The sequence below is a fragment of the Akebia trifoliata genome, chromosome 5 (assembly GCF_017979445.1).
Source record: "Akebia trifoliata isolate Shusen 1 chromosome 5, ASM1797944v1, whole genome shotgun sequence".
Classification (NCBI taxonomy): Eukaryota; Viridiplantae; Streptophyta; class Magnoliopsida; order Ranunculales; family Lardizabalaceae; genus Akebia; species Akebia trifoliata.
Genome location: NC_141379.1, coordinates 27,410,761 through 27,430,929, shown reverse-complemented (window position 1 = coordinate 27,430,929; position 20,169 = coordinate 27,410,761). Strand labels below are relative to the sequence as shown.

The 20,169-nt window shown below is 34.2% G+C and overlaps 2 protein-coding genes across 4 annotated transcripts; both read left to right on the top strand.

Moving 5' to 3' along the window:
* The first annotated feature begins 1,826 nt into the window (after positions 1-1,826).
* On the top strand, positions 1,827-8,321 carry LOC147401894 (bet1-like SNARE 1-1). 3 transcript variants are annotated; one of them, XM_086443369.1, is made up of 7 exons: positions 1,827-1,986; positions 3,924-4,039; positions 7,229-7,271; positions 7,377-7,521; positions 7,778-7,834; positions 7,907-7,966; positions 8,060-8,321. In XM_086443369.1, coding segments are annotated over exons 3-7 (354 nt in total). In that variant the 5' UTR covers positions 1,827-1,986; positions 3,924-4,039; positions 7,229-7,269; the 3' UTR covers positions 8,150-8,321. The 3 variants fall into 3 exon arrangements, with proteins under 3 accessions (XP_086299495.1, XP_086299493.1, XP_086299494.1); XM_086443367.1 differs by lacking the exon at positions 7,229-7,271; XM_086443368.1 differs by lacking the exon at positions 7,229-7,271 and having other exon boundaries at positions 1,829-1,986; positions 3,940-4,039.
* Positions 8,322-12,998: 4,677 nt separating this feature from the next.
* On the top strand, positions 12,999-18,844 carry LOC147401893 (large ribosomal subunit protein uL18-like). The gene is made up of 9 exons (XM_086443366.1): positions 12,999-13,119; positions 13,993-14,062; positions 14,144-14,235; positions 15,204-15,330; positions 15,409-15,488; positions 15,952-16,068; positions 17,024-17,158; positions 17,284-17,453; positions 18,480-18,844. Exons 1-9 carry the CDS (start codon positions 13,117-13,119, stop codon positions 18,595-18,597), a joined length of 912 nt encoding a protein of 303 aa, XP_086299492.1. The 5' UTR covers positions 12,999-13,116; the 3' UTR covers positions 18,598-18,844.
* Positions 18,845-20,169: the final 1,325 nt, after the last annotated feature.

The window sequence follows — 20,169 nt, the reverse complement described above, 5'->3', positions numbered from 1 at the left end:
TTTCTCTTCTCTCCCCACTTAACAATCCAAACAAGAGAAATTGAGAGAAGCTCATTTATTTTCTCTTCTCTTCTCTCCATTTCTCTCAATCCAAATATAGTGTTAGTGAACTTTTTATTTTTAATGGTCCCTCATTATTGTTGAGCTCACCACTTTTTATTTATTTTTGAGGTCTAACATTTTTATTGTCAAGCTCACCATTTTTTTTTTGTTGAACTTGACACTGGTAAAATCCACCCCTTTTTTATTTTTCGACTAAAATACATGGAAAGGTCAACTAAAAACTTGACCCAACGACTTGTCTAGATGATTTTAAACCAAAAGAACCATCCTTGATTGATTTTCATTAAAAAAAAAAAAAACAAGCAAGAAATTGAAGACACCCTAATTGAAGACTTCCTTCTCAAATCCTTTACGTCAAAGTTGAGTTATAGAAACTGGATTGGGATGTCAAATATCTAATTTTTTTATTTATTTATGAAAATGCTAAATTCGAATGGTTAAGGCACATTTAGAATTTCAAATGTGAGAAATGTGGGGAGTGAGCTTCACAGTCTAATTAGAAAGAAAAGTTTTACTAAATAGATTATTAAGAGAAACCCTAAAACTTAAGAATAATTACTTTATAGTCCCTGGTGGAAGGCTTTCTTTCTAATTAGTTCCCACGTTTGAGGGTTTCTCTTAATAGTCAATTTTGTAGAACTTTCTTTTCTTAATGGTCCCTCAACCCATGACAGGTTATAATATTGTTGAAATGCCAAAACTAACCCTTTTCCATCTTCTTCATATACTTAGATTTTCCAATGGTGATTCCAATCATTTCCGTCGATTATTTATTTATTTATTGTGAATGACAAATGAAAATGATATACTTTTCATTTTGAACTTTTATATGTATTTTTTCAAAGATTTATAACAAAATTGAAGCTAGGGTTTTTCAATTATTTTACTTTGTTTTTAGATGAAAATCAATCAATGATGGTTATTTTGGCTTGAAATTATCTATACAAGTTGTTATGTCAAGTTTTAAGTCGATCTTTCCATGTATTTTAATTGAAAAACTAAAAAAATCGAAAACGGGTGGGTAAATATCTCCTCTCTCTCTCTCTCTTTCTTCCATCAAAGCTTTTTCTTGGGATATTTTCTATCTATTCCATCACCTTTGCAACTCTTCCTTAAATTATAGAGGAGGAAAAAAAAACCCAACTCATTTCTATCTCTTTTGCTTGGTTGGACTTGCAGCATATGTATGAAATTCTTTTCCCATATTTGCAGATCTAAGCATTGTCCATATTCCTAAATCTCGATGAAATCTCATGAAATTTTGTCGAAACTCGAATTGAATAATATTCAATAGGATAATCAAATTTGGATTCAAATAAATTTTTTGAATATTCGTCGGATTTAGATATAACTGTATCCGAACGGATAGGTATTCGTTGACAACCCTAATTCTATGTATAATTATAGGTTTTCATTGACAGCCCTAATTCTATGTTTATCTATTTTATGAATAAGCTTATATGATCTAGGTAAGGGGGGCATGAGCATTTCATCAACTTGAAAACATAGGGGTATCTCTAATATTGATCAAAACGTGGAGGGGTATTCCTAAAACCCAAAATATCAATGTTTTATGCCACACGTGTCGAACAATCTCCACGTAGAATCTGCATTGTTCGAGTCCATCGAGAGATTTTACGAAGAGTAACTGTTTCTCAGGTACACAACATTTTAATAATCATTTATTGGTAGAAATTTCGATCGACACGTCATCCTTAACATAATAAAGAGAAAGGATCTGTCCAGATAAGAATTCTGGACAAACATTCCAGAGAACTTTTACTCGCACAAAAAACCGAAATCGTTTTTACGAGTTCTAACCTTACCAAGAGAGACGATCACGATTTTAGGGTTCCACTGACCGAAGAGAAGCTCATTTCCCTCGCTCTTTGTGTTTCTGCAAAAATTCTCACTGAATTTCAGGTAAAATCTCTTTCTAAATCTCTAGGATTTCGCGTAATCGTCCTGATCTCTGTAATTCGAAGTTTCGATTTATTAATTTTCGGTTTGATCGGACCTTAGTCGTCTATTTTCGATCTGTATAGAAACAGTTCGTCTCAGATCTGTTTGGTTCTTGAGTTTTGAGATGTTTATTGGTTTCGTATCAAGAGAATTTTTTATCCAAACTTATTTTTTTCACACGGAGATCATGCATGGAATCGGTTCAAGGAACCAAAATCAAGTGGATCACACTTGATTAGCTATGAATAATTTACTGTTTAATGAGGATTTTTTATTCTCTTTAATTAGAAATAGTATATTTCTTGTTGAAATGTAGTGGTCAATGTTAGTAAAATTTTGTTTTAGTTTGATTAGAATTATCGGTTATGGAAGCCTAGAACTATACAATTCTTTACATAGTATCGTATTTTTTTATAAGGAAATTCTGAAGTAACGTTGAAATTGATATCATTTGGGACATTGCTGATGTGGATGTGTCTATAGAACCATAGATGTTTTTTTTATCGAGATAAGAGTGAGAAGCGTTTATGGTTCTGTGCACACCAATGTGCCAAACAATGTCAATTTCAATGTTACTCCAGCACGACTCTTTTTTAAAATTATAACTTACATGACCTGCCAAGATTACATACCAAAAAAACAAACAAAGATAGATTAGACCTGATTATCGCCCATCAATTATAGGCAATCTTTGATTTCTGGTCAAGGTGGATTAATGAATTTTTGTGCAGCTTTTATGATTGCTTCGCTTTGATAACGACGATGAGTTGATTATTCACACTAGGTAGTTTTGAGTCTACTCTATTGTTGACGGTGTCGATATTACATAAGAGGATTCAAAGCTCTTATCTATATCCTATACGATTAGAAATCAAATAGAAGATCCTTTGGCCCACTATGGCTTAAAGTCGAGGAGTCCTGCTACTCTATAGATATGTAAGGGCAAGGATCCCATAGATATAGACGATTCATCAATAAAATTGAAAAGCTTTGAGGTTTCTTCTTTTTTTTTTCCTCGTTTGATAATGGTGTTGATTTCACTTATTTTAATAGATAAAAGATTACATTGAAGAAAGAAAATAGGTAACAAAAAAGAGGTCGAGACCCTTGTTAGCAATTCGGAATACGACAAAAATTCGATTCGTGAAAATTATAGTTTTGTTCGATTTTGGATTGCAGAAATCCGACCTAAAATTCGATATATGGAAAATATGCGGCACATGCTTCATACGTGTATTATTCGTTTTAGTTTAAAATTTTGAAAACCAAAAAATTTGGCTACATGATAGTGATGTTAATAGTGATGGTGATGATAAAATTGGTGATGTTAGTGGTGAAGCTGAGGGTAATAATGATGGTGGTGATAATGAGGACATTGAGAGTATTGTTCCATTGATTTTTAAAAGAAGACCAAAGTCAAGGGATAAATCATCAATTTGAAAAATTAAGGTGTATTTTCAAATAAATGTAGAGGCCATGTCATTATTTTTCTAAAGATAAAAGGGACATTTGTCATTAAAAAGGGGATTCCTCCAAAATTTTGAAGCATGATCGCTTCAAAGTCAACTTGTGTTACATGTCACAACTTACAAGTTTACATTTTGCAACATACAACAAGTTATAATAGCATTTTTTTTTTCCGTTGAGTTTTATAAAAATTTGTAAAAGTTGTAAAAAACACGTTTTATGCTTTTCAAACTTAAAATCCGTGAATTATTCAGAATAGTTCAATAATCCAGAGAATAATACTTACATTGAAAAAAACAAAAAATTCGTGAAATTTTCAAGAATTAAACGGGAGATTGCTAACAAGGGTCGAGACTCAAGAGACCTACCTAAAAAAGTTGATTTCACTATTCTCCCCCAAGGAAATGTTGATTTTACCCTATTTTTGGCAGTGTTGATTACTTTAAGGACCCTCACGTGGTGTTGATTCTGCACAACTATCTACTTCCAACTCCAAGAGGGAAAGAGCAGAGAAGCTCCGAATTTTGTAATCCATGAATTCCAGAAGGTTTGTCTCTAATTGACCCCACTTTCCCTCTCTATTTACGATTGACTTTTATATTTGCTTTTATCTTCTTTCTGATGTGTTTATTCTAGACTTGTAAAGAGAATATGCAATCCATTCAAGTTCCATTTTGGGTTGTTTTCTAGTATCTATGGGGCCAATGAAAGCAATTTTTACTTTTTTTTAATCCCCCTAGATTTACTTTCCACACAAAATGAATTTAAGATTCATGCATTAAAATAAGTTTAAAACACTATAGTTGAGACATTTTCCAACCTTTACCTTGTTAGTGTAAGAACACAGAATCACTGATTCTCATAACCAAATCAATTTTGAAATAAATGATAGATCTCACCATGACTAAAATCATTACTCAAAAAGTCCTAAGAAATAATATTGTTCTCATTTGTCTACTAGTGATTGTAATTATTATTTACCCTCTGACAAGAAAGGGAATTCATCAATAGAAAAGTGTGTATAGATGCTTCCAATGATGTACTAAAGAGGTTTGAACTCTTGAATTGGGCTCCTCAATGAGGGAAAAGCACAATAGGAGAGATTTGAAAGTTCTCAAACCTCTTAGGGTATCGACAAAGCTGTTGGTGAAGGAACTAAAGATGATAGTAGTGGTGATAGTTCTTCCAAGGTCTCATTTATGTTAAAGCCTACTCCCTAGGTAGTCTAGAAATACATCGCGCCCTTGGTATACCCATGCTAACATGACCAAACTATGGCATTATATAAACATATGATAAAGAACCATCCCTCAAATTTTCCACCTCCATACTATTTGAGTAGTGCAGTAAGTGTAAATGGAATGGATAAGGTCTTGCACTTGTGTTGTGATGAGTCAAAATTAGTTGGCTACATCTGTTACCTAACTAAAGTTTATGGTCATTTGATCCTTGTGGTGCCAAAGAGAAATGTAGGAAAATGATTGAACTGAGGGCGGGGGAACAGGAGCAACAACCCCAGTTTTTTCTTGAAGGAGACTGCCTGTTGTGTCTGAGGTCTGGAGGGTATTTAGAGACGAGAATACCCCTAGTTGCTGGTGCTAGTTTCTTTATCACAGTCATCATTTGTCAGTATTTGTCATGATATTGACCAACAAATCAACCAGCCATATAGATCCTGCATATGTAGCAGGTTTGATCTAACAAACAATCAAGAGAAGCTTCCCTGAGATGACTTGACGAGGCCTCCCTACCATCGGGGATCCAGATTTTACTAGTGGTTTGTGTGAGCCCAAGTAGCACTGGATGCTGTTTGATATCTGGTAGTTCACACAGTCCTCTACCAATATAATTTGCGAGGTAGAGGCAGCAGCAGCAGATAGCACCAATCTTGGAGATAGAAATACCTGATAATCTACCATGATTTTTTATCAAGTGGTATCTCATCCTCGCTTAAGATTATGAAATTTTAGCATTTCAACTTCTCCAACGACCCTTTTTAAATAACCTCTAGTTTTGATTCCTTAACTGGTTATTAGTTGATTAATTTTTCCCATCATTCTAATCTCATTTGAGGATAATTTGATACATAATTATCATCTTACGATTTAGTAATCTCAAATGAAAGTCTTTTAGTCTTAGTTTTCTCATCTTGAAATTTTTTGTGATTATGAGTTCATTTCTCACCAACTTCTGAGTCTGTCGTTCGTACAAGTTCCTTGCAACAGGATACATCAAATTTCCAACTAATCAAAGATTTGTTGGATGGGGAGGGATTGAGGTCTACACTTGTTAATTTCGTTTTTTCCTCTTGTTTAGCATTGAGCAAACTTCAAAGTTCTGTATAGCTATCCCCTCCTTTCTATTTCTTACTTTTCCTACGTGCCTTAGCTTTCGTACCTGTCCATTTTATCTCTTGCAAATAAGTTATATTAATTTTTCTTTAATTTAATTGTATTCATTAACTCTAAGCTCTTCTAACATTATTTAAAAATGTTATCTTTTAAATTGTATGTGGATATCCTAACATTAATTCTTGCAAATTCTTTCTATTCTCTTTCTCGTCTTGGAATCTCTTTTTATTTTTATTTTTTATCTTTCTTCTTCTGGTAATTATAAATTTAATTTAGAAATAAGACAGGAGGTCGAGATGACCCACCTATATTACAGCATTACAAAGATAGCGCTGTCCCAATCAACCAATGCTGAACATACAAGATCCCATCTAAATACGAAATCCTAAAAAAATTGACCCCTATCTAGATGGATTATTTTTATCAACTGGAGTTTTTGAGACAGCTTAATTCCTTTTAGTATCCAACCATAGTAGCCTTTTGGGACTCAGATTGTGAGATAGTTGTAAGCTTTCAAGAATAAATTGATGGTATCAAAATGCAATGGAGTTGGGGAGCTTGAAGTATCACGACCACTGAAGCATGATTAGGATATAAGGTAATCTAGAGTTTGAGTACTTAAGATTCCAAATGACTGAATGCACAATATATAGACAATTTTGCTGCCATTCAGATGGTTATGACCCATATTTAATGGGTCCCATTTAAGATATCTATAATAGGGTATTTGATCGTATGATTGCAACTATTAATTTTTACTCTATTCTTTGGATGGTGATTGCCTAGAATCATTTGATTCCTCATGGAAAATGGTTCTTTTAATAGCCACCTCTAGTTTCTCAATTTAGAAACATATATGAATCTGTGCCTAGAGTATCATCTCCAAGATAGTCCCTTCTCTCATTAAAAGCAAATCCCTTCGTGTTTTAAATCTACCTGAGCCTTTGAAGTACCTCATGTCCTATAAAGACACTGGTATTTGACCCTACATACACTATTTTATTTTAAAGCAAAATTGTTACCACTCTCTGATCAAACACATTCGAAAACCCTTTCTTCTACTGTGATGTTCGGCTTCTCAAAATTTCTTTCCATAGAGCCCCTATGTAATACGATAAAAAATTCAGAAGCCTCCAATCAATGATACCTTTCTTTCAAGGCTCAGCATCAAATGTTCGGTTGATTTAGAGCTGATTGTACCTACCACATGATCTGCATGGGTCCTGGCAAAGCCTTTGTGCTGGTATGGATACTGTGATGGATCAGGGCAGAGGCATATGGTGCAACAATTTCCAAAAACCTCCTAGTCTATCTAGGAAACTGTCTATAGATTTCTTATGGTGCTTGGCAGGTAGAGATAACTAATTTTAATGTCTTAAATGCAGGGTTATGAAGAGTTGTCAATGAACTAGTTTGCTTATCCATCATGTTAGTTTCACCAGATTTGTTTTCTTTTCAAGCTTTTTCCCTTGTTTGGGAGTTTATATCCTTGGAAGCTTTATCGCTTATAGAGCTCATTCATTGCATGCACAGGGATTACCGTAACCCTAGGACTGCTCTCTTTGATGGCATTGAGGAGGGAGGAATCAGGGCTACCTCATACTCCCATGAAATTGATGAGCATGACAATGATAGAGCTGTTGATGGATTGCAGGATAGAGTCATTCTACTGAAGAGAGTAAGTGTTTCATCTTGGTAGAAGACTCTTTGTTTTGCTATTTAACTGTGTTTGCAACTGTTGTGGTGGTGGACCCTTTTTTTTTTTGTTTCACTAGTTTTTAGAGAAGTTCATCTGTAATCCCTCTTTTAATCTTGTTTTATTATATGCTACTGTAGTTTCCAAAGTGCAAAAAATTGTTTGTAATTAGTGTAGAATGTTGAAGGAGATTAACATGATAATATTGATTTATTTGTCATGTCTTTGTTTTAAACAGTTGACAGGTGATATACATGAGGAGGTAGAAAATCATAACCGCGTACTGGACCGAATGGTATGTAGGCCTAGGTCATTTAATCTCATGTTTTCAAAGTTCAGTTTCTTAGTACAGTTTCTTATAATTCAGGGTAATGATATGGACGCGTCAAGGGGAATCCTGTCGGGAACAATGGATCGGTTCAAGATGGTAAACAAACGAAACGATTCTCTCTTTCTTTCTATTGCAGCCAAATATATAACAAATTTGTCACCACCACCACTACTACTACTACTATTGTAGGTATTCGAGACCAAGTCAAGCCGGAGAATGTTTACTCTAGTTGCGGTTTTCGTGGTTGTCTTCCTAGTAGTATATTATCTGACTAAGTAATTTGGTAACTGCTATGTCAGACTGTTTCCACCTTATTATATAGTATTATCTTCCTACATACAATACTAGCAGTATCCATCCATCCATCCCTTGTATGATATTTCCACATTTGAGTTTGTAGTTCATTATTTTTTATATTAAACTTGAAATTGGATGGATGGCTATTATCATTTGTTGAGTTGGTTTTTGTTCTCTCCTTCAATAAGCATGCAGAGCATTAAATCAGCTTTTGTTCTCTTTCCCTAAATTGACTGTTAATTTTAGGTGGATGAACAATGATTTACTGTTTCGAAACTTAATGTGCTAAGCCGATGAACCAATGGCATGATGCCATGTGTATTAAATGAGCAAGAGTGAAAACATCGGAGCACCTAAAGTTCAATGCACATGATGTCATGCCATTGGTTCTCATCAGGTTAGCACATAAGTTTCCAAATGGCAAATCTCTGTTCTATAGGGAACAATGATTTGCTGTATCAAAATTAATTTTCTGTCCGAAAGCGTTCTTTCACCACTTAGATCCTCTTGTCATTCTACACAAGTCAAATTTGCTGGTGTCAATTAGTTTTCATTTAATCAAAAACTTACTTTACTAAGCAGTTTTCTCAATCATAGTAACATTTAGTGTTGTCTAGTGTCACATATTTGCAGTTTTAATTACTTAAGAGTACTCTCTAACCGTAATCCTGGCCTTTCTCAACGAATTCGATCTTGTCACCTGATAGATACCTTACACAATTCCACCAATTGAATTTTCCTTTTTAAGTAGGGCTTAAAATGGGATGGATTTTATCCAAATTCAAGTTTAACAGGTTTCGTTCCTTCAAGTATATCGGAATTAAAATATGATTCGGATATGAGTTGATGTCCCTTGACCTGAGTCAGATTTGGGTCGAATATGGATCCATCCTTATATCTGAAATATTACTTTACAAGTTGTATTTTTTAACTTTTCAAATTATTTTTCATCAATTATTAACGGTTGGATGTGGTCAAGACTTCTCTTGAGTTTAAAATCACAATTTGGTCACATTTTTGTAATTTTATTTGAAATAATTTTAAACGATTTGACATTATCCGATCCGAATGACTTGAATCAATTAATCGGTCGGATCCGAATATGAATTTAATGAAATTGAAATGGTTCGGATATGACTTTTGCCATTAGGACCCCAATCGAATATGGATGTGGACATATTCATATCCAATTCGAACCCAACCCGTTTCTTCACTAACATAGAAAAATAAAAGTCCTTGCTAAGTCTCATCCACCGTCAAAGCAAAATCTTGAGAGTTGTTATGAATCTCAAGATTTTGTTTTGATGGTGGATGGGTGTCTTTTTTCCGTAGGCTAAGCACTCAATTACTATAGAGAAACATTTTCCTTAGTAAAGATGCAGGGTTGTTTTGTTCAACTGGATTACCACATTAGTAATCCAACACCATAGCCCTCTAAATTTCATCGGAAAACTCAAATCCAAAATTTTTTTTTTAAAGCAAATTAAAAAACAAAATTTAGATTTGATCTAAGGTTTTGAAAAAGGAATTCTACCGAACTTCCATCTAACTCCAAAATTAAAATTCAACAGTGAAAAATAACCCTTTTTTTTTTTTCCAGAAATTTGTCCTCTACAACTCTGAAGTATCAGATCGTGTTTTTTTAATTTCACAAGGTGAGCCCCAAGGTCCTTTAGTAAGGGTGAAATCCTTACTTAGTAAGGCTAGTCAGACTTAATTTGATATCTAATGATAGTTGATGACATGTCTAAATGTACATGATATACAAATATTAGTATACGTTAGGGCTAGCAACGATCCGAAAGATACCTACTGTCTGAACCAGTCTAATTAAAAAAAAAAAAAAACATGAAAAATTCAGATTTGGATTGAAATCTTAGATCCGATATAATTTTGGATTGGATATAAATATACACCCATCCGCTTCAAAAAAAATCTGATCAGAAAATTATTTAATATATTTTTTAATATTCTTAATTTCATATAAATACATGTAGATAAAATGTTTTAGTTTTTTTGGTTTTTCTCTATATTTGTAGTTGAAAAGTGGATTTTTTAAAATTTTATATGATTTTATACTTTTTGAACTGATAATTTGAAGGAAAAAAAACATGTTTTGAATCCGATCAGATCGATTTTGGAATAAGGATGAAATGGAACAGATTGGATTCGTTTTGCATATTCATTAATCTAATCAAGTACATGTTTAAAAAAAAATTGGATCGATATTGGAGTGGTATTGATTCAATATCGAACCCATCTTTTGCTAGCCCTTGTATACGTGTAAGGTTAGAAGTGTCTTTGTGTTAATTTAAGAAGTTTTAAGACCGTAGCTTGGAGCAGCTAGCTTTATAACAAGGAGATATGCAGTCATTTTTTCTTACTTTGGGGGTTTAGTCATGGTCATGGTTTAAAATATTGTATCGTATTGGAATATATCAGCCGATACATTTCGGTTTTTAGCATTCTAATATGACACAGTTATAGAATTGAAACACTCACCATTTTTCGATTTTGATTTCATCTATGAGAGAGTAAAACTTGAGAGATCCAAAGAAGAAAAAGAAGAAGAAGAAGGAGAGAGAGAGAGAGAGAAAACTTCCTAGATTTTCGGATATGTGGTGGACTTCTTGGCATACCTCCCTTCTTCTTCTCACATTTGTTTTGCCCCAAAAATGCGAGAATGAAGGATTATGTTTTTGAATGCTTTTGAAACTAATGAATTCCCTTGAGCTCGGTCTCCTCCCAAAGATCCCTTATTTTAATATCCCCCTCTTTGTTTTGGTAAAATTTTTAGATACCCTTTTGTTTTCAAACTGATGACATTCTCCTTGTCTTTGGTTTCTACCGAAAGATTAGTTTTTAATGTATCAAATGTATCGGTACTGTATCGCTAATGTATCGATATAGTTTCGATTATAAGAAAATAGAAACATTGAAACGATACGAGATTTTAAACTATGATCATAATATAATGATTTGGTACAACAATGAATTTAATCCTTTTCTTTATAATAGTAATATGTATATGTTTGATCGTTCACCAAAATGATCTTGATTATATTAAATTTAAATTTTAAGGTGAGGGCCTTTTTGGAATCCAAAATTTTGTGTGGAACCACTTCTACTTTACCTTCTCTCAATATAATTGTAAATACATATATGTTTGACTTGCCAGAGCATTCGCAAGTAATCCGGCTGACTCAATCCCACAAATCATTTTGTCCTGTGAGAGTTCTAATACTCTGGTTTCAAGATCCAAAATAAAATGAGTTGTGGCTCAAACAAATTACCAATATAAAACTAAATCAAATCCAAGGCTTCTTATAAGACTCTTTTATTGGTAAAAAAAATGTTTGTTTTTAAATTTACGATTTCTTTTATATTTTTCAAATCAAATCCATTGTCTTTCTCTTCTTCCCCTTCCCTCTACTTCTCTCCCTTTCTTTTAATTTTTTTCCTTCTCCTAGGTTTTCTTAAGGAATTCCTTTCTAAGAAAATCGAGAACATGGTTTTGGCCTCTTTTTATATGAGGTGTGTAATATACAATTTAATTAATTAGTGTCTTACGAGTAAACATTGGTGTACCAATAGAAGTTATATTTTTTCCTCTTTAACTTAAAAGACAAAATAACATTTGACTCAGAAAATTGTCTTGGCCAATTCCATGCCCCATGACCCATAAGTAGAGTAGGGCTTAAAATGGATCAGATTGGGGCTAAATATGCGTATATCCATATCCGTTTTTTATTCGTATCTGAATCTGACTCAAATCCTTTCAGTTGAAATCATATCTCAATCATTTTACTTTCACCAAACCTATATCCGGATTCAACTTAACCTGGCCGAATTAATTGATTTAGTCGGTTAGGTTGGATAACTTCAAAACATTTAACTCCCTTCCCCCCACAGGTTATTTCAAGACCTCTCATTTTTTCAAGATAGACCTTAGTCACTCTACCAAATACTTGTTTGTTAAAAAAAGATATCTTGAAAAAAATATATAACTTTCAAATTAATATATCATTCGGATCTAAATAGATATAAGGATTGATCCATATTCGACCCAGATCTGACTCAAGTCAATGGACATCAACCCACTTTTTTTATTCGAATATATTGGAAGGAACTAAACCCGCTGAATTTGAATTCAGATTACTTGGATGTCAGATGAAATCCAACCCATTTTATGCCCTAAAACAAAGGTTCCATATCTAGCCCCAAAGATTAGTTTTGTTGAATCATGTAAGCAACAGGGATGAAATGATAATTTGCACTAAAAATATTTCTTTAATTATCGAAATATCCCTAACCATGTTTTGCACTTTAGACAAAAGCCTAAACCATAGTTTCAAAACTCGTTCGGGAATGAGATGTATCGCCTGAGTCGTCTTGGTATTGCCTAGCAACGAGACATACATACGTGTTTTTTGGGTTTTGTGGAATCTCACGAGACAAACGATACATCTCGGATGAGATATTAAAAAATCTCGTTCGAGATTCCGAGACGAAAAAGATATTCTAGTTTTCGTTATCAAACCCTATCATTTTCACCTTCAAATTGATTTTTTCTCCTCTTCTCAACCAAGTGAACTAGAGAACAAATGGGTTTGGTTAAAAAAACTCCAACTTCATCCTCTAAATCAAGATGAAATCGAAGAGGGTTTTTAGAATTTTTAGACGGCCTAAAACCATTGTCTCATTGTTGAACGAGGTGGCTCGATCGAGACGAGATGACTCATCCGAACCAACTCGGTATCCGGCATGGACGAGACGAGAAGGGAAACCGAGTTTTAAAACCACGCTAAACCCTAGAAACTTTAATAAATGAATCGTGACCGTCGATTAGGTTCCGCTAGGGTTTATATTTACATTTGAGCTTCGGTATAAAATTCTCTCTCGGTCTGTCAGTCTCTCTGCGAGGAGCCGAAGCAAGCCAGGCATCAACAATGGTGAGAACCAAAAACACTTGTGTTTTTGAATCTGATATCTTTTATTTTCTGGACCTAATACTCTTGTTAGGGTTTCAGCTGGTTCTCTTTGGTTTTCTAGATCGTTTTTTTTTATGGAAGATCTGTTCTCTGTTACTGTATGCTCAGATAGATTTCTTCAGTTGTTCTGTTTAACTGTGATTTAAGGGTTTTTTTTTTTTTTTTGTTCAAAACGTATTTCTTCTCAAATCTCTAATATAATTTGAAATATGAGTAAAACCCTATAGTTTTTGTTTCGATGGGGCATTCTAAATGGATGGTCCGACATTTAGGGTGCTGGTTGGTTGCAGGAATAGATCTGTCCTGAGTAGTCTAAATCCTAGGGTAAGAATTTATTTTTCATTTGACTTGGATTGGATGAATAATAGGGATTTCCTGCATTGTGGTTAAAAGGGTGTGATTTATCCTGGATACTCAAAATCCCTCATTGAATCTGAAATTTCAATTAAAAAAAACCTTCAATTCCTGTTACTATGGATGGTTTAAAATGGATGGTGAGGGAATCAGGGTGTTGTTGGGGTGTAGGAATAGATCCGTTTTGGCTAAGGATAATACTTGATATATTGTTTGGTCTTGATGAATAATATGGGTCTCCTGCATTTTGTTTAAAAATGAGGGATTTGCTGCCCATAATCAGAAAGGCATAATTTTTACAATGTATTCATTTTTCCTTAAAATGAGAAAAATGAAGCCAAGAAAAAAACAAAGTATATCTCTAGTTTTCGAAATGATATATTTTCAAAACTGATGAATTTGTCCACCACCAGTGTCAATTTCTTGAAATTATAATTTCTGGTTGTGCATATTACTTATGATGTTGTGTTTCCATGCTAGGTCTTCGTTAAAGCTCAGAAGTCGAGGGCCTACTTCAAGCGTTTTCAAGTTAAATTCAGGAGAAGGAGAGGTATTTTTATTGTGATTTTATTGCTGGCTGTTGGTAATTTCTGTTTCCTAATTATTTCATTTTATTTTTAAATTTGAACAGAGGGCAAGACTGACTACCGGGCCAGGATTCGCCTAATTAACCAGGACAAGAACAAGTACAACACCCCGAAGTATCGATTTGTTGTGCGATTTGTATCCCAAAAATTGACTTATGTTTGAATTTCGGTGCTTATGCTTTTGTACATTTATTGTGCTGTAAGTCAGAGTTCTTTGTGATATTTACGTTATGAAACAGATGAAAATTTAGGAAAACAAACAAATAATTGGTTGACAAAGGAGTTGGTATATTGGAGATTCAAGAATTACAGCTAATGGCGTGGCTCTGGTGTTTCAGACGATTTTAAAATCTTGCTATAGGGTCTAAGAATCTCCAAAACAATGTATGAGATATTTTCTAGAGGAATCATAGCCTTCCTACCTGTTTAAAAAGTAGGTATCATTTATATGATTGACACATGGACATATCTGGAAGTACTTTTAAAACTTTAAATTGGGTCCTATAATTATGAAAAAAACCTTTCCCCCCTATTTAAATTACTAAAATGCTCTTATATAGACATAGACTTATGTTGGACAAAGAGGGTGAGTAGAATACTTTTTTCTATGAGCTTGAATAGGCTTAACAAACTTTGCCTTGGGAATTAGAGTTCATAAATTATATTCCTTTGGAAAACTTTCTATCAGGCTCTTGTTTATTTATTCTTGGTCCTTGTTTGGTTGGGGGTGAAGGGGCAAAGGGTGGTTTGGTAAACATGAATTTGTATGAGATGGAGAATGAATTTGTGGGGGTTTGATCCTGGCACATGTTGGTTAATATATATATATATGGTGGGGGGGGGGGGGGTTTCAGTGCACATTGACATCAAACAATGTCAGGTTAACTGATATGTATTAATTTAGTTATGATGAAGTCACTTGGTTGCTTTATAGAGTCAATGACTGACTCAGCTGTCCCCTAAAAACATGGGCAGCAGTTCACCTAGTTGGCCAGCAAACTTGGAGCTTGAGCTGCCTTGGTGAGTTAAGGTGTTTTTCACTCAGGAAGTTGGTGCTCATAGTTTATTTTAATTATCTATGTTTTACACCTTAATTATTATTAGACCAACAAGGATATCACTGCACAAATAATATCTGCTAGTATCACGGGTGATATGGTGCTTGCAGCAGCTTATTCCCATGAGCTGCCTCGTTATGGCCTTGAAGTCGGCCTTACCAATTACGCCGCAGGTATAGAATATACTCGCCACAATGCTTCTCTGTCATTTTTATTGGCAATATTTTAATCATATTTAACATGAACTTCAGCATACTGTACTGGCCTTCTTTTGGCACGGAGAGTCTTGAAAATGTTGGAGATGGATGATGAGTATGAAGGAAATGTTGAGGTATGCAATTTAATAGTTGCAGTTTAATATATATTAGGTTGGGATCCATTGATTCATGAAGAATGACAAATGAGAGAACACATGATCCCGACCATGTAAACGCAAAATCCTACGACTGAGATTTATACATATCTCCATAACACACATCTCAGATATACTTATCTCGAGAATAAATCTCAATGGTTGGATTTTGTATTTAAACGATTGGGATCCGTTGACTCATGAGAGAACAATTGATTCCGACTGGTAAACACAAAATCCAGCGACCGAGATTTATATGTCCATAACACATCTTGAAATACTTATCTCAAGGATAAATCTCAATCGTTGGATTTTGTATTTAAACAGTTGGGATCTTGAGTTTTTCCCCCGAGTCATTTTTCACGAAAGATCTTGGATCATATATATATATATTGTTGCTGCTTGTTTGAGGACTGACGTGATTAAGTACTGATACTGGCAGGCAACCGGTGAAGATTTCTCAGTTGAGCCTACCGAGAGCAGGAGGCCTTTCCGTGCTCTCCTTGACGTTGGCCTTCTTAGGACAACAACTGGAAACCGTGTTTTTGGTGCTCTTAAGGTATCGTCATAATCATATCTTGTATAGCTGAATGACATTATTGCAAAGTGTTATTTGTTGAAAACAGTTCAATATGTGCATTGAATCTCTCTGCATTTTACTTCTGGTGGATGGTATGCATTTTCATTTAGGCTTATGAAGAAGTAATGACAATTGTCAGTAGTTTTCAAATGCTTGAAATGACCTCTGGATAGCTAGATTTTTTGTCACACTTCTCCTTTTTCTAAGGTATCTTTTGTTTATTGTCGTCCTGGTTTTTGTATAAAAAACTAGTGATTGAAGGACAGACAAACCAAAGTTTCCATAGAAGACCAATTAGCCAATGAAGGCACCTAATGTGGACCAAATATGCTGCCAAATATTCCATCTTCCCAAATTAGTTACACTTTCCTATTCTTTGAGTCAAGTTAGGGTTAATGCGGCTTACCATTCTTTTATGTTTCCATTCTATCGTCGGTTGAATGGTATTGACTTCCCAAGAATGTGTCCATCTTAGAAACTATTTTCTCTCAATTTGTTATTGGAGTTAGAACTGAAATAGAGCTAGAGGAAAGGCCCAAAAGAATGTGGATGGAGAAAATCAACTTGAATATGATCACAATTCCAACAACAGAAAACGTGATCTAGGACAAAATTGAATGGAAGAAAATGATTCATTTAGTCGACCCCTAGTCTTTGCAATATGGCTTTGATTATGATGATGATAATGTGATTTTCAGGCACATATTGCTTCCCTTAGGTTAGAAAAGGCGATGTGGTTTAATCATCACTGGGAAATTGCCTAGATTGCCTTCTGAAGTTCGATAGATTCATTTCTTTTCCCTTTTAATTGTATTATATATTATATTCATGGGCGAGGAATATACAGTGAAGTTTTGTTAATGTTCATGTCTCATATGGTATTACTACCCTTTCATTTTTATGAAGTCTTATTTTACTCGGCATTTATTTGCAGGGAGCTTTGGATGGCGGTCTCGACATTCCCCACAGTGACAAGAGGTTTGCTGGTTTCAAAAAGGATGATAAGCAGTTAGATGCAGAGGTTCACCGAAAGTACATCTTTGGTGGCCATGTTTCTGCATATATGAATGTGAGGCCCAAAATACTTTCGCACTTCATTTGAAATGTCAAGCTGTTAACCATGATGTTGGACCAATACATTTGTAAACTTTTAGCCCATCTGCATTTTCTGTAATTTTGTTTATTTTCTTGCAGACACTAATGGAAGATGAGCCAGAGAAGTACCAGTCTCATTTCAGTGAGTATATAAAGAGAGGAATCGAGGCAGATGGTATAGAGGAATTATACAAAAAGGTGCACGCTGCCATCCGTGCTGATCCAACTATTCAGAAATCAGAGAAGCAGCCTCCCAAGGATCACAAGAGGTAAGACCATAACCTCTTTTTTATTTTTTTTTCCCGCTTTGTTCCTATTTTGTAAAATATTCTCTTATGGCATACAATTCCTTACAACACTATTTCTATGAATTATATTTGGAGGGGCAGTATTTTAGAAATACACCTGTTAAATTAGTGATATTAGGTTAATCCCCTGGCAAAATGCAAGATTGGGTTTACTCCCCTTGACCGTAAGTCAACATTGGTTATTTATTTATTTATGATTTTAACTGTGAAATTTTTATTTTTTGTTAAATTGCACTTCAAATACTTAAATTACTAAATCAGAATTTCACAGTTAAATCATCAAGAAAAAGCAACGTTGACTTACCGGGGGGGGGGGGGGTTAAACCTAATCTTGCATTTTGCAAGGGGGTAAACCTAATATCACCAATTTAACAGGGGGTTGTTTCTAAAATACCCTATTTATAACTTGTATTATTAGCACTTGAATGTTCTGTTACTGTATGTTGGATGAAAGCATGCAGCTTGAGGCACTATTGAACAAAATGCTTGTTTGAATACCATATGGTTATGTATTTAATGTTCTTTATATTGAAAACTATTACAGATGTGCCTATTAAAAAAACTGTTACAGATGTATGATCTGTCTCATTAACTTCATTTTGATTTTACAATTATACTCCTAAAAACTGATATTAATATTCAGGATTTTCTACATGATGAAAATTTAGTTTACTTAATTTACTTATCAAAGAAAAATAAGTGTACTTGATTTGCCTCTAATATAGATAGGCAAAAGATCATCATCAGACACGTAGCACATCAAACAGTTATTTATAATCAATGGGCTTTAAAATGTCCATGACGCCAAAACTTGCTACTCAGATTAACTGTAAAAAAGAAAACAGTTAATTGAATGGTGTATCTGGTTGGTGCCATTTCTAAGAATAAACATGTTTTTGTTGTATTTATGCCTTTATAGACCACTTTATGGTTGATCTGCACACGTGTACATATTTTATTTATTGTTTCTTTGTGATTTTGCTTCAGATACAACTTGAAGAAGTTGACATATGAAGAGAGGAAGGCTAAGTTGATTGAGCGATTGAATGCTCTCAACTCTGCTGCAGGAGCTGATGATGATGATGATGATGAAGATGATGAGTGAAAGTAGTGCCTCTACTCATTACATCTGCGGCTGTCAATCTTCATTGCTATTTTATCCATTTTACTTTCGTTGTTTTATTTCTCTAGACTAGTTTGTTGGATCTAGACTAACTTTTTGGATTAAATGCTGTTTCAATTTTGACTATGGTAGGGGTGATATTTGATGGAACACAATGAAATGGAGCTGATTCATATGTTTTTCAAAACTTTTCAAGTGGAATGAGAACATTCTCTTCAAGTCATCAAAACATACACACCTCCATGATTCAATTTTAACATACAGATCCAAGCTGAGGTTGATGCAACCCCATACAGAATCTTAACCTTGTGATAACTGGTTTTGGTTTGTTTCTGGTACAGATTAATTGAATGCTGTAGATTCTCTTTGAACTTTCTGCGAGCTATTCTAAGGCAGGCACAACAGTTAAGTGACTCCCGATTGATGATATATCTTATCTCCACTATAGGGTCTAATGTCAATTATGAACTATTTTGTTTGTTGCAACATCTGAAAAATAACGTGGATCATGAACGAAGAAAGAGAATGGATCTACAAATTTTCTTATTCTCAAAAGACTTTCTCACGGTTATTGTGGAATGTGCCCGTTTAGAATTAGAATTTACTCAGGTATCACAAAATTCTTCAAGCTTTAAAAAAAAACTAAAAAGATTCTCTGAATCAAATTGGTGAATTGATGAATTAATCAAGGAAGGTGTCTAAAATTTTAGTCTTTTCTCGAATATCAAGGAGATATGGGTTAAGACACAGGTTTTGGTAAGAAATTCGAAAAAAATATTTTGTAGTCTCCGAAATAATTTACAGAACTTTTGTCTGAGTTAATCCCCATGAAATAATTATCAAATCCTAACTTTGTTAGTATGATCTTTCTTTTTGTCTAATCGAACAAGATCCCTTGCGTGGCCTACGAGGGACAAAAGACTTGGAAATATAAATAAAGCCAAAGAAAACATATGCAACGAAACATTTTTGAGCTTTGATTTGTCTGTTATCCAAGTGATTTAACTATCAATTAATCACATTTTTGAGCTTTAGATTTAATAACTTTGGGTTTGGGTCGATGTCTTGATGCCGATAAGGATCCGATCTGATAAGATTTTGATCCAATATCTTGCTGGATTGGATCTGGATCAACCATGTCCCAATCGTATAATGGCCCAATCTGGTAATGTTTTAGAATGTGCATAAATTATATTATATATTTGTTGAGATGTGGAAGATTTATTTAGATCTTCCTATTCATTCTTATTCTCTTGGATCCAAAGGATGGCCAACCAAACAAGCATTTTGGCCTGATCCGATTGCTAATGATTCGGGTCTGGATCTTATCATCGAGTTTCGATAATAAATCCTATCTAACAAGAACCTGACGCGATACTTATCAGATCAATCCTGAATCGATCCGAGCCTTATTGGATTGGTACCAAATCAACCCTGATCCGATCCATTGACAGCCCTATGGTAAAGAATATGAATACATTGAAGAAGTGAGACCTTCGACCCACTCAAATAATGTAAATATTTAAACCATTAAAACCTGATTATTTTACTGAA